The 14,747-nt window shown below is 36.4% G+C and overlaps 1 protein-coding gene across 1 annotated transcript in view; it reads left to right on the forward strand.

The window, feature by feature from the left end:
• Positions 1–14,747, forward strand: part of NCAM2 (neural cell adhesion molecule 2) — a 323,164-nt gene that overhangs the window by 201,754 nt on the left and 106,663 nt on the right. Inside the window, exon 8 of the mRNA XM_087758033.1 lies at positions 4,058–4,203. Coding sequence (XP_087614159.1) covers positions 4,058–4,203 — 146 coding nt within the window. The remainder of the gene's footprint in view (positions 1–4,057; positions 4,204–14,747) is intronic.

Here is a 14,747-nt window from a genome sequence, read left to right on the forward strand (position 1 = left end):
TAGTAATAACAAGCTGTTCAAAGCAGTTCTTTTCATGAGATATAATCAGAACTATCTCAAGCTTTACATACGTGCTGCTTCCCAAGTCTGATGAACGTCTTTTGTCAAAGATATGGGTAGAACTCTGAGTTCAATAAATTGTGTACCTTTTTCAAGAAATCAGTTGTAAGCAACCAATAACAGATCTAGAACTTCAGATTTCTATCCAAGTTCTTCTTAAGCTTTTTGGGGAGGCTGTATGGTACACAGCAATGAGCTTAAATTTTCTATTGAAAAGGTATTGCCCTTGCCTGAGACAAATCCAAGAGACCAAGGAAGGAATCTGAAAGAAACTTGTTTATTGAGGAAGTGTTAGAGAACTTAACACCAACCTTCTCTGCTCAGACAGCAAACTTTCCAACCAGTAAATCTTATTTCTTTATTTGGCAGCATCACTCTGTTAATATTTAAAAAAAGCATGTCTAATAATGAGCAGTTCCTTTTCCTTCCAAATAAAACAATGTTAATGAAGCTTAAGCGTAACTCCTTTCTATATTCAAGCCTTCTTACATTTCAGTCAGGTCATTCAGTTTACAATTTAAGTGCATTATAATACAAATATTTCAATATTTTTGACTGAAGAAACCAGCAAAGACCTGGAGGCTTCCTGGATTGACATTCCAAAACCTTGTATTTTCATTTGTTTCATATTTGCTAGAGTACAGCAAGGAAATACCAATTCAGTTTGAGAATGACCTTGTCAATTTAGAAAGAACAGTTAAGGAATTGGTGGGGGAGGGGAACCTGTTTCAGTATTTCTGTGAATACTAGTCTTGGCATTCTCAAATAAATATTGTTATTTACATGTACACAAAAGTATTTCAATATTTCCAATGTCCAAAATGTCATTAAAAAGTAGTCAAACAGTATAAAAACTTCTAGTCAATAGCAAGTTATGACTTGTGACCTACAAAAATGGAGCAATTAAATAATATCCCCCATTTGAGCTCTCTTCTTCCTAGTAATAGCTGTCAGCTAGATATATTTGATGATTAATCAGTGCTTATTCCTTTAAATGTCAGCTGCTCATGTCTAAAATGTCAAGCTAAAACTTTTTGTCTTGTGATCCATTTGAAGAAAGCCTTAAAGAAATCTAGGATATAAGTCTAAGACTGAAAATTAAGGAGTATTAGTTATATGTTTTAGAACATGCATCATCTTGAGAAAACCATAGTCTGTCATGTCCAGATGGGGAAATCCTCTTGTTCTGATGGAAATAATGTAATAGCAAATTTTGCAAATTTCTGACATAAAATAATATGCATGATGCTTTTTATATTTTTTTTTAATTATGAATGATATATCTGCCATAGCTCTTTCCTTGTTTCCAGGGATGATATTGCATCAAAAGAAAGAAAGAAAAGAACAGATTGTATTGTAGCCAGGAGACATGGCTATAGAAATAGAGTATCTGAATTATACAAGGTAGAATATTTCATAGGCATTCGGATGATCCTGAAAGTGAGAGTAATAACTGAAGTTATTTTTAAGTTTAACATGGTTATCTTTTATCTCAAATTCTTTTTTGTAGTTCTTTCAAATGACATCCCTTGTTATACTATTGAGGAGAGTTTCAGCTTTTCTCAGCCAAATTGATGTCCTGCCATAATGCTTTTTCTTACTACCTTCTAGTGCATGCAGTAAAGCTGGATCCAGTTGACATTTCAAGAGCCCCTGATCACTCAGGGTGTTTTCTTTCTGCACATAATGTCACTCACTGTAGATTATATCTTAATGAAGCAGGATATTAGTGCAATGCTTTGTTAGGTAAAATATGACCTGTTTTTCATCCCTATGTGGTAAACACACAATAGATTATTTGTAATAGTCAAGGGCGAACAGACAGTAGACAAGCAACAGAAGGAGTATGGAGATAAGGAATGAGAAATGAGACCAAGAATGGTGTGGTGGAAATGGATAAGAGAGAGGTAGGTGTTGTGTCTGGATATAGCAAGTTTCAACCTGGTTTTATTATTTTTCTTGGTACTGCTGAATGCAGCATCTGTGAGACAATGGTCATAAATGAAATAGTGGTCATAAAATGAAAAAGGAGACTAGACATAAGGAAAGCATTCTTCACCATGAGGCAGTCAGGCACTGCAACAGGCTGGTGAGAAAGGCTGTGTAGTCTCTATTCTTGGCATTTTTCAAGATAGTGCTCAACATGTCCCTGAGAAATCTGGTCTGAATAGGGTCTGTTGACCCTGTGTTGTTGAGGAGGTTGGTCAAAATGACCTCCTGGAGTCTCTTCCGACCTGAATGATTCTCTTTCCCCTTTTGATCCACTAACATAAGGCAATATTACTTTTCTGCGTAGCATGTACTTTTGTAAACCCATTAGAAAATGTTTATTTTCTGCTTCATAGAATATACTATAGTAGTGCTTCCTCAAAAGCAACACTCAGGAAAACTACATAGAAAATATATTATCTTCAACAAATGTCCTTAATGTTTACAAAGTCAATGATAAGAGCTGCCAATATTAAATTCAATCATGTAAACTTAGTTCACTGGTTTTGGGTGTAAACATACTGAATCATATTCTTATTACATGATTACATGCTAGGTTTTCCAGTGGGATGAGTGTCTCATTCAATGTGTAAAGTGGATATGTTCAGAGAAACTTATTAATGATTATATATGAGTGAGTATATAAGGCCAAAACATTTTTTATTAAGATACTTGAATGCTGCAGAAGAGAGTAACATTCTATGCATAGCTCTACAACAGAGTTCTTGTATGATATTGTACAGATAAGTCCTCTAAATAAAAGTGTTCACGTGTAACCAGAAATTGTGTTGCATATGTAAATAAGCTGACAGGGTACAGTGTATATTGAGAGCTGTAGTTGCTCTGTGCTTGTGGCTGTAAAGTGGAATGATTTGAAGAATGCAAACAATATCTGGAATTTTTAAATTGTATTTTACCACCTATTTACTCGGTAAGTAAGGATGAATAGCTTTGTATTAGAGGAGTCTTCAGTTCTTAATAGTGTTAATACCAGTACAATGTTTGTTATGAGGAGATACGGCAGATATTTCTAAAGATCAAAGTCCAGGAATATTACTAATTCTGTATTTTTTCCAAATAATTTGTATTTGAAGAAAACCACAGATTATCGTAGAATCAAAGAATACCTGAGGCAGGAACGCACCTCTGAAGACCATCTAGACCAAACCCCTGCTCAGAGCAGGTATCTCAGGACCATGTCTAGTCAGGTGTTGAATATCTTTAAGGATGGATACTCCACAGTCTCCTGGGCAGCTTGTTCTGGTGTTTAGTCACCCTCTCAGTCAAAAAGGTTTTTTCCTCCTCTTAAATGGAATTTCCTGTTTCAATTTGTGTCTGTTGCCTCTTGTCCTGTCACTGAGTACCACTGAGAAGATTCTGGCTCTGTCTGTGCTCACTTCTATCAGGTATTTGTACACATGGCTAAGATTCCCCAGATCCTTCTCTGCTCAAGGGAACATTGCTGGCTCATGGTCAGCTTCTTGTTCACCAGGACCCCCTGGGTTTTCTCTGCAGAGTTGCTTTCCAGCCAGTTGGCCCCCAGCCTGCACTGGTGCATGCAGTTATTCCTGCCCAGGTGGAGGAGGATCATGGAAACAATGAATCTTTGCTTCATTCCTCCTTCATTCTCTAAGAGAGCAGCGAGCACTAGCTGGACCCTAAGGGACAGTGAGCCAGGAGTAAAGCACATGAACACAGCCACCAGGGCAGGGGCCTCATCAGTCAGGACACATCCAACTCTATCCAGCAACAGAGCAGGAAGCCCTGGAGGTGTCAGCCATGCTGAGCCAGGGCTCCAGGTCATCAGACATACAAAAATGGTTGTTGTGCAACTTGAAGTCAGAAAAGTTGATTGTTCTTATAGATGGTAATGTTAAACCTTTAGTTAATCTTAAGTAAACAAACATGAATGTGCTTTGGGGAAAAAAAAAAAAAGTTGTTTAAAAGATAGATTTTTGACATGACATTCTTTGTGCAGGATGAGTAATGTAATTTATATTTTTAACAGTACAGCCTCAAATAATACAACTTAAAAATGAAACCACGTTTGAGAATGGGAAAGCCACCCTCATCTGTGAAGCAGAAGGAGAACCTATCCCAGAGATTACTTGGAAAAGGGCCATTGATGGAATAACTTTCTCTGAAGGTGACAAGGTAAATCAGCCTTTAATGTCTAAAATAACTAAATATGTATTGTCTGGTTAATCTTCTTTTCATAAGCAGAAAATTAGTTTAGAGGGAGATTAATTCTAGATTCCTCTGGAATTGGACGGAATTGCTACTTTCCAAGGTAATAAGAGAGATGTGGTGATTCTAAATTTTATATTAAAAGAAAAATCAAGGGAAAAGGGAATTAAAGTGCTGAAAGGTAATTCACCTCATCAGGCCTAAATTTTCATACATAATCCCTACTAAGGGTTTCAGTTTTGTCTTGATCATAATGGCTGCCTATAGCCCTTTATGACTATAGTTGGACTCTATCCAGTGTCTCTCAAACTGCAGTAGAGCTTATAGAAAACTGAAATAAAAATTCTGAATACTTTGGAGTTCTTTATTTCCCACTTCTGTTTTTTTTTCCTATTTTATTCTTATATTTTTCCTCACACAGAACAAATAATCTATAACTACAAATTGAGCTCATTTTCCCGTTTTGTTTTCTCATTTTCATGTTTTATTACAAAAGTAAGTTGAGTAGAGAAAGATTACAGTATGACAATGAAGAAAGTCATTTACCATGGGAACAAGAACTGTAATTAGATGGCATGGTGAAAGCAAAAGGGAAAAGTGTAGTGCTATTCCTAACCATGCAGATAACAAGCTGTTTCTACAGAGCTGCTCTTCTTTTTCCTTTTTAAAAATAATTTTCTTTTAGTATTTAAACAAGCATTTTCTTCTTAATTTCTTTACATAAACTATAGAATTTCTCTGCGCTGGTTAAAGTATAAGATACCATCTTTCGGGCTGGCTAATTCAGATTTTTTACTCCAGATAATCAAATAGTGAAATAGACAGTCTTCTTGCAGATGCTTGCATATTCATAGCTCTTGCTTAAAAAAAAAAACAATTGACAAACCTATACAGCAATCATGCCAATGAGGGAATTAGATACATTGTAAGCCACTTAGTTTATAGGGAATTGCTATATATTAAGGAATTATGTACTTCCATTATTTGTGTTCTGAAGGAGAATGTCTGGTCTGGTCTAGTCTCTGCCTTGACCTTTCCTGGAATTGAGGCAGTTTGTGTGAGGTTCTGTCTACCATTTTCCTGCTCTGTGATTTCGATTTTGGAGCAACATAACAGTATTTATATCATATTTTTTCTAATAGTTTTGCATTCAAACAAAGCAGTTTGTCTCCTACTTAAATATTTCAAGTCAAAGGTCATCTTTCTGACCCATAAAGACTATACTTGGTTTGAAGCTTACAAATATAGCCTTTCACTCATGTTTGGAATGTTCCTAAAGTAACTTTTTTATATCAGAAATTGAAAATGAAAGCAAATTGCAGAAACAAGCTAAAAAATATCGGTGCAGTTGAAACCTGAAATTTATCCTGTGCTTATATAGGACAGTATTACATTCTTAATTCAAACTACAGATGGTTAAACTATCTAGACATGTTACTGCAGCATTTTTTGAACTGTGGTTCAACTGAGTAATACTGACAACCAAACTAAAAGCTATATTCAGTTTCTACTAGTGTGCTGACATACTGTATGTGGAACATAAAAAGAATGAGAATAAATGCAGTTATATGGTTTCGTTTTGTTCTTGCCAATGAAAGAACTCCATGTGTATTGCTCATGGGAGAGTTTTTGCTGAATGTTGAATAAATGTTCTGAAATTCTGTATATGTTCTTGAGCTATAAAATATGCTGCTGCATTTGCCCTGTGGTCCTCCAGCTCTAGGGTGCCAAGGCCTTGGCTTGTGCTTTCCCACCAAATTAGCTGAATAGGGAACAAAACTGGCAGTGGTTAAATTATTGAATAATTGTTGAATAATACAGCAATGTTTTGCACACAGAAAGAGGAAAATGTGAACTGAAGAAAATGAAGGGCATTGTAACATAGTCTTAAATGGAAATTATTACTTATATGTGATAACTTTTGAAGTAATGTTCAATCACCAGATATATTTGCACAAATACAAAAATTATCATCTACATTCAGAGAATTCATCTTTTGAATTTTTTACCAGTTTTAAAACACTTTTTTGGTATAGACTACACTTCATCCAATGTTTTAGTGAATTAAGAATGTCTTTAGGGGATGAATTTCTTCCACAGAAGATGGAAGAACTGCTCTAACTGTAATATTAACACGATGATGATTAAAAATCACAGAAAATGTTGTTCGTAGTTTTTATTATACTTTTATTACTTGTAGTATGCAGCTCCTCAGTCATGTTATTCTTGTTTTGCTAAAATGCAAACATATCTTGTATGGATAAGGAAGAAAGCTCCATATGAGATCATTCTTAGCTTGCATATATTCAAAATGTTTTCTTTCAAATGATAGATCTTTTAACCAGGACATAGGTTTTTCTGAGTTTTGAAATTATGTCCAAAAGAATGGAAAATATGCACCAAAGTCATAGATCAAAGAAATAACCCTACTATGCTTAAGGAGGATAATGTTAATGAGTGAGAAGTCTGTAATTATCTCTTAGGAAAATACAGCTTTGATAAAGGATTTTCAATACATCAGAAGTGTGTATTTGAAAGCTGAAGCCAAGTGAGTTCAAACCTGAAGCAAAGAAGCCATTTCCTTTCTCCTTTTATCAGTTAGCCTTTGGAAGAATCTACCACAAAGTGTGTGGTCCCTCTTTCATTGAGAATTTGAAATAAAGGGGTCTTTACCCTTCCTCTGACTTCTCTTGAAAGTTTAAATGGAAAGTTTTCCAGGAGGTCGCATTAGATGACCTCTGTAATCCTTTTATGGCTTTATAACCCATAAATATATGAGAGTGGGTAAGCCTGAGTAAATGAATGATTATGCATGACAGAAAGTGTTTGGCTTGCCCTTAAAGATTTGAAAATGGAAATGGAGCTTTAGTCCAAGACAGAGCTTCATCTGCTGTTGCAGTGCAAGCCAAACGTCTCTGCTTGGCGCGTGTACTCTGCCTCGGCGCTTCTAGTCCCTGACTCCCCAGCATTGCACGTCCTTTCACTAATGTGCCAACCTGGCGATGCCCCTTTCAGCTGTGATTTGAAATGGCGTGTTCCTACAGACCTCTGTGCATCCAGCAGGCCTGGCCCTTTTCCCAGTAAAAAGGGAAGTCAGGAGAAGAGTTGCTTTTTGTGGAACAGAAGGAAGGATAGTGATTGGATTTGATTTGCTGTAATCACTTATAAAATGGATTTTGGACACGCACACACATATCTACACACATCCCTGAAGGACATCATATCCTTACTATCTGATACAAAAATGTCATTGATTACAGTGCATACCGCAGAATTGCGAGGGCAGAGTTTCATGCTCTACTTTTCTATTACCTGATTCTAGCAGAAATATGAAAGCTGACCAATGTTGTTTGTAATTACCATTTCAAGCTCTGTTTTGAAACACAAACTACAATAACAGATGGGGCTTGATATGAGATCGTAGCTCCACTGTACGTGGTATGTGTCCAAAGAGACAGTCTTTACCCTGAAGAATTTATAATCTAAACATGTAAAATGAATGAAAGAAGTCATCAGTGCAGAGAGGTCACAGGCCAGTATTGATACTCAGTTTTGAGTAATTTTGTTAACCAGTAACTGCTTTAAAAAAAAAAAAAAAAGAGAGAGAGAGAGAATTTGCAGCTTGGGTGTTGGATTTAAGATATATTAAATGATACTGTGTTTCATATATGTTTGATGCGGACTCACCAAATGTCTTTGAAATACTTTACACTGTTCTTCTTGTATCCATAAGTAAAAAAATTTCGAATTTTTAACTTTATAGTGAAGACTACAGAGATAGCTTGAGTTCTGCTTCCTTCCATCTCCCTACCGTTGCAATAATAATCTGGGTGTACCCATGAAATTTCCTATGACATTGTTTTCTAAATATTGCAGAGCTCAGACCAATAATTAAATTCTGTTCCAAGTTCGAATTAACTTTATATTGGCATGCAAATCATAACTCTTTGGAGCTTGTAGAGTTTTTCATAGTTTTCAGTAGGCAATGGTAAAGTATTTGGTGTTTGTTTTGTCTTTTTCTTTAAAAGGTCAACTCTGCTTTTTCCCCCAAGACTGTTAACTTCAGCTATTACAAATGTTAATAAAAAGAATCTGAAATTTTTTTTACTCCCTCCCTGTATGTGCTATTGTCACTGAACAAAAAGAAAGTGTTACAGTGTCAGCAAATTGTGTTGCCTTTCTTTTGAGATAGTAATGAGAGCTCTGCTACATTCTTGCTCATCAAGGATCAGCTCTTTATTTGAGATGAATCACCCAAAAAGAGGAAACATAGATGTGTCTAGGGTATTTTAATTTATTCCAGGACATTTCTTTCTTTTTCTGAGCTGTGAAAATCCCAGTCTTTCTTTGTAAATTAATCTCAGGAACTTTTCTGCTTTCAATAGTTGGAAAAATGTAAGGGGCAAGTCTCCTTGCCTTATTGAAGAAAATTGTTATAACCTGTTTCACCTACATGTTGTGTGAACAGTTTCTACTTACAATATCATAGAATTTTTTGCTGTTGTAATATCAGCACAGGCCTGCAGGCCAGAACAGTTTACGTAGCCAGCTGCAATTGCATTTGATCATGCAATTGAGACACTCTGCAAACAATTCAATCAGGTATCAAAGATTTTTTTAGTTTGTTTTTAACCCTAAAATAATCATGGTGGGCTTCACATGTTAAGGTTATGATACAGAAGAGGAAGAATATTGTGACTGGAAGGAGAAGGCAAATAAATGGACTTGAGAGTAAGTAGAAAGCAGGAGAGTTGCCTTAAATGTTAGGTAATTAGTGCTGTTGAGAATATAAAGATTTATGCCCTGTGGCATATGCAAAACATGGAGCACATATGAGCACTGAATAGTATACTCTCACCAGTCATCTGATCCATAGAAATCTGCATATGTTTTGGGGCTCCTTCATCTTCTCTATGGAATGTTCAGCTACACTAATATGGAGTTGGGACAAACTCTTCAGTTAACTAGAAGGAGCTAAAAGTAGAGCATACAGTTTTGGGAGGTGACAGTATTTTAGTAGGAAGGTTGATTTTGGAGGAGTAAAGATTGTATGCAGTTAGAAATAAAGAGCAGCTTTCCTGAGTGAGCTGAGGAAGCATTACGGTAGGAAAGCTGCAAGCCAATGTGGATATTTCAAAGTCCTTAAGTAGCCCAATCACTCATCTGAGTTCCATACACTTTACGTAACAATATCTGCGGTGATATGTAAAGGAAGCCAAAACCGAAGCCAGAAATAATTTTGATGTACCATAGCCTGCATTGGGGAAGAAGCAGCTACGGTTATTAGCAGCTCAATACAAAATCTCAACCACATGGCCAGAGGGCTCTTCAGATTTGTTCTGCTTTTAAGAGAGAAGTTTAATGCTCTGTTACCCAGAGTAAATGCAAATGGCTTTGCATACACACACCCATATATGTATTTATGTTGTGTGGATGACTGTATTAGTATTACTCTAGCTCAGAATTCTCTAATTTCTGAAAATTTTTCCTTTCAGTAAAACGAAGGTCACTTTCCACTGGGACAGAATTAAGTAAGCAGAGACAAAGTTGGTGATTCTTTAAAGATGACAAAAAGCCAAGAAAATGTGAAATTTAATACCTCTTCTGTATTAAAAGCTTAAACGACCTAGGGAAAGAAGGATGTTTATTTAGGAACATCACTAGTTTAATCAATTATTTAACATGATACCTAAACTTAAATTAAGTACAAAGTATTTATCCATTCTGTAAATGGATAATCCTATTTCTACATATTTTATATTTCAAACTTAACTGTCTCCCATGTAGTTCATTTGCTTATGTACTGCCTATGCAACAAGTACATATTTTTGGGTACTTTCTGTGGGTTGTGGTGCTGCATTTACTGGCTTAAATAAAGCCATACAAGCTTGGAAATGGCATTTCTTTCCCTTCCAATATTAGCTTTTTCCATTTAGTCATCAGTGATGATATTCTGTCTGTTACACTAATGAAGACTGAAATTATCAATGAACTTTTTATGGACCAACATTTCCTATGACACCAGTGCAGCTTGGACTTGAATTCCTTCCTTCATTCCTTCCACTACACAAAAGATCATTTCATGAGCTTCTGCCTAAGTATCAGTTGTATTATCTGCTAACAGTTTAATAACTTTCAAATAGCTGTTATTTGTCTGATGAAATAGAGATCCTGAATCTGATGATACATTAAGCGATATAGCCACACTTTGTAGACTGGAGTAATTTGTTAGTGTTCACTGATGTACTATAGGACATTCTCCAGAGACTTCAGAAATGTTACATTTTCTAGGTACCATGGAAACTCATAGGAGATGAGCACAGTCAATGGCACAATCAGCAGTGGAATGCTGGCAAAATGTATTTTATACTGTTAAAACCTGTCAGGAGTTTTCCTGACCCGAAAGGCAGTTTGAATACCCTTGCATATTAGGAGAAAATAAGTATTTAGACTTTTGCTAAAACCAGGAAGAAAGCAAGTAGCCTGGATTCTACTTTTCAATCTGTTGTTTGTTTTGTTTAACGAATTATCTACACTCTGTGTAATAATTAGTTCTTAATAATTTATTAATGTCCTTACCATGCTGTTAAAAAACCCCACATCTTCCTATCGCATTTTCACTGTATCATCTCCCTGTGTGCATCTACTCATGCACTATCTTCCTATTAATACCAGTTCTTGGATTTCAAACACAGTCAGGTTATGGCAGTTTAACATGACAATGCTGATGGACCAGTGTATGTCCATCATTCGTGATAGGAGGCTATGCAACTTAACTTAAAGCGTAATGCAAGAGTCTTATCTCTCCATTGGCAAAAGTGAACACTGTTTGCACCATCCCTTACTGACAGCTTCTAAAATTCAGCAAACTATTTTTTAGGATGGCATAACTGAACCATAGGTCTGAGCTCTGATTCATGGTCAAAATAGCTCCTATCTATGCATGGACTCAACCTGTGTTATTAAAATTTCTAAATGTTGCAATAACATAAATAATGGTATCAACAATAAGATGTTTTTTGTCTTTCTATAAATTTCTGCTTGTACAAATCAAGTTGTGACGTTTATGCCAAACAGTCAATGACTTTATAGTATGTGGTAATCTTTACCTTACTGGAAGCTCATCATCTAACATGCTTTAATATATCTTACAGGTAGCTGATACATAATGTTAAAGCCCTCAGGGTTATGTTACTTGATAAAAATTGATTGAATTAACATAGTACTCTATAAATGTTCCTCCTCTTAAAATAGTATGCAGAAGTGGATATTTAATATAGAAATTTGCATTAAGAATACAATTTTGTGAATATTTAGCATTCCAAACTGAACAAATACCATTTTACCAGCACATTTCAGAAGCACCATTTGGAGTTATGGTCTGTTGATCAATATATATTTTCTGTTTTAATTTAGAAAATGTGAAAATAAGTACAGAATCTCATCAGAAACTACAGTGGCTTCCTTTAGAGCTTTTAATGTAGGAGAAAAAAAATAATTAGAATGTATACTGATTAGACAAACATAATATTTACAGTATGGAACACGTGATGTTATTTAGACCACAGTTAGCAGTGCTTCCTTATCACAGATTCAAAGTGATTTCAGTAATACCAAAACTATAGTAATCTCTATTGTGACAAAAGTATGACTATCTCATGCAAAAGCAATACTGTAGGCATTTAAAATTAAGACCTCTAAGAACTTTAAGATTTAAAGATATTCTTTAAGAATTCCTGAACTCACAGGTCATCATATTTAGCAGATATGCCCTAATTATGTTAAAAATATTTACAAATTCTGTATGAAAATGTATGAATTTATATAAACAGAGTAGTCCTTTTGTCTTTATTACCTTTATCATCATATTTGTTAAAATGAAATTGTGTGGTCATAGAACATTACACATGCATTATTCACCTTGTAGCAAATGCCAAAATATTAAACAACATGGAGGGCGTTTCTAATGAGATATCCTCAGCAAACGTATTTTTTGGCAATTTTATTGGTAAGTTTGTTCCTTGGATAAGGCATTGGGAGGTAGTAGCTATACAAAAGAGAAAGAAAACCCTCATCTCTACCAGCAGCCCACCAAGAGGCCATTTGCTGCCCACAATCTCCTCTGCTCTAACATGCATCCTTCCCACAGGCTGCAGTTCTTCAAGAACTGCTCCAGCATATGTCTTTTCCACAGGGTACAGTCCTTCAGGAACAGACTGCTCCAGCGTGGGTCCCCCATGGGCCACAGGTTCTCCCAGGAGCCTGCTTCTGAGTGGGCTCTCTACAGGCTGCAGCTTTCTTCAGGACATGTCCACCTGCTGCAGGGTGGGACATGTCCACAGGCTGCAGGTGGACATCCACTCCGCTATGGACCTCCATGGGCTGCAGGGGGACAACTAGCTTCACCATGGTCTTCATGGGCTGCAGGGGAATCTCTGTTCCAGTGCCTGGAGCACCTCCCCCCCACCTCATTCTCCCACCTTGCTGTTTGTAGTGCTGTTTCTCACACTTTTTTCCTCACTCCTCTTTTTCCTCTCCTTCGTTATCCAGAAACTTATTACCTTCCTCCAGGCCTCCCTCTGCCCTCACAATTTGCCTGCATATCTGCGAATCCTAGAGCTGGGACGAATTTTTTAGCTGTGATTAATTTATCCACATGGTCTCTTCAGTTTATGTGTTGTTACAGATCTGTTTCTTCAGCAATGTACTATGCATAACTTCTGATAATTTAATTTAATAACATATACTCCTTAAGTTTTCTGACTTGTGCAGCTGAGTAGGAAATGCTGTAAGCCAACCGAAAATAAGTTATAGATTGGTTCTAGGGTTTTGTTTCTCAGTGATACTTTCTCTGGCAGAATGACATGTTTTTTTTGTGTTGCCATGTTGCAATCTCTGCTTTCCAACTTGTTTCAAACTCTAGTAGCAGCACATTTTTCCATAATAGTTTCTACCCAATTTGACTGATATGTTCAGCATAGTCTTTTATTTATATCTGTACATATAAATAAATTTAGAAATGTAAATAGAGAAACTCTATTGGGTGATACCAATTAAATAAAATAACTTGAAAACAAATATTTCTATGCCCTTTCAGATATGTTCAGGTTAGCTCATTTTCTCCGTTTTGCTTGCTACTGTAATAATTTCCTGTTGTTTCTTCAGTTGCAAAAAGCCCTACAGAATTATCTGGGTTTGTGAGCAAAGACTTTTTGCACTGTAAGATCTGGATCTTTGTCCTCCTGCAGACAATTCCCCTGCTCCTCATGACTCAAGTTGTGCATTTCTGGCTTTCTGTGCCTTTCCTTCCCCTAAGGAAGCCTTGTTGCTTATATATCCCCCTGCAGGGCTCCACCTCATCCCAGTTTCCAGACAGACTTCCTATCTGCTGTCTAGCCATAGTCATTTTAATAAAATATACATCACCTTTACAGAAAACTGGAAAGGATCCCAAGCTGCATACAACTACTGAACAAACCAGTAAGAGAAACTTAAATCGTGATCCCTTCCCCCCCCCCCAAAGAAAGCACAAGTTGTGCTGCTTTGTATGGGCTGTTCTGCATACCTTCCCCACATCAGTTATTCCTGCAACTAAAGCTAAACTGTGTCATGTTTGAATCTGAATTCTGTGACAATGAAATTAATGTTTATACAAATGCGTTAAGCTCAGTTTGAGATTCTTGGAGTAGTTGTTATTTTAAGGGTTATTTTATATTCTTGCAGAAGAGTTTTGTGAGCAAGAGGGACATACAACCCATATTTATCCAAGAACTTGTTATCAGTCCAAGTAATGTTTTATCAGTTTAAACAAAATAAAACAAACAATTAGTCTTAGTCCAGTTACAATGATATGAACACTTCAATCCAAGTTATCTGAGTAATACAGGGAAAAAGCCCTAACATTACAGTTAAAATTGTTACACAAAAGCTCCCTAGTTTTCTTTTCATTTTTATAGTCACCCATCCAGTATTCCCCTGAGACCTGTGGTTGAGAGTGCTTATTTTCCATTAAAAAAAAAAAGGCGGGGGGGAGAGAAGAGTTGACAATTCATCAGCATCCTAAATTCTCCTCCAGGGGAAATGCAAATGACTTAACCTCCCACCCCAATGCCTTGAAAAGAAACCTAACCAAAGTCATGCTTCCTTCCCTGTCTTGGGTCAACTTGAAGTTATTTTTGTTCATTTTGTACTGCAGTCAGCTTACATGCTCTGTCTTCATGGGTTTCCAGCTGCAGGTTGGGGGTTTTTTTTGTTTGTTTGGGTTTTTTTTGTTTGTTTGTTTTTTTTTTTACTGTTTTCACATGTTAGTTACAGAACTGCCTCCTCTAGTCCCGATTAAGACAAACAGCTAATGTTTGTTAGTTAGACCTTTGCCATACGTGGTACTTAGCACAGAGCTAAGTGGAAACAAATTTGAGTAGTTACCTGATGACTAGGGACTTGCAATCATAAAGCAAACTGAAGTCACCTCAGACCAAGACAACCCCTGGCAAGTCCCAAGACCTTGCATT

Source organism: Nipponia nippon, unplaced genomic scaffold (genome assembly GCF_047370975.1).
Source record: "Nipponia nippon isolate SJK-2023a ecotype South Korea unplaced genomic scaffold, ASM4737097v1 scaffold_2, whole genome shotgun sequence".
Taxonomy (NCBI): domain Eukaryota; kingdom Metazoa; phylum Chordata; class Aves; order Pelecaniformes; family Threskiornithidae; genus Nipponia; species Nipponia nippon.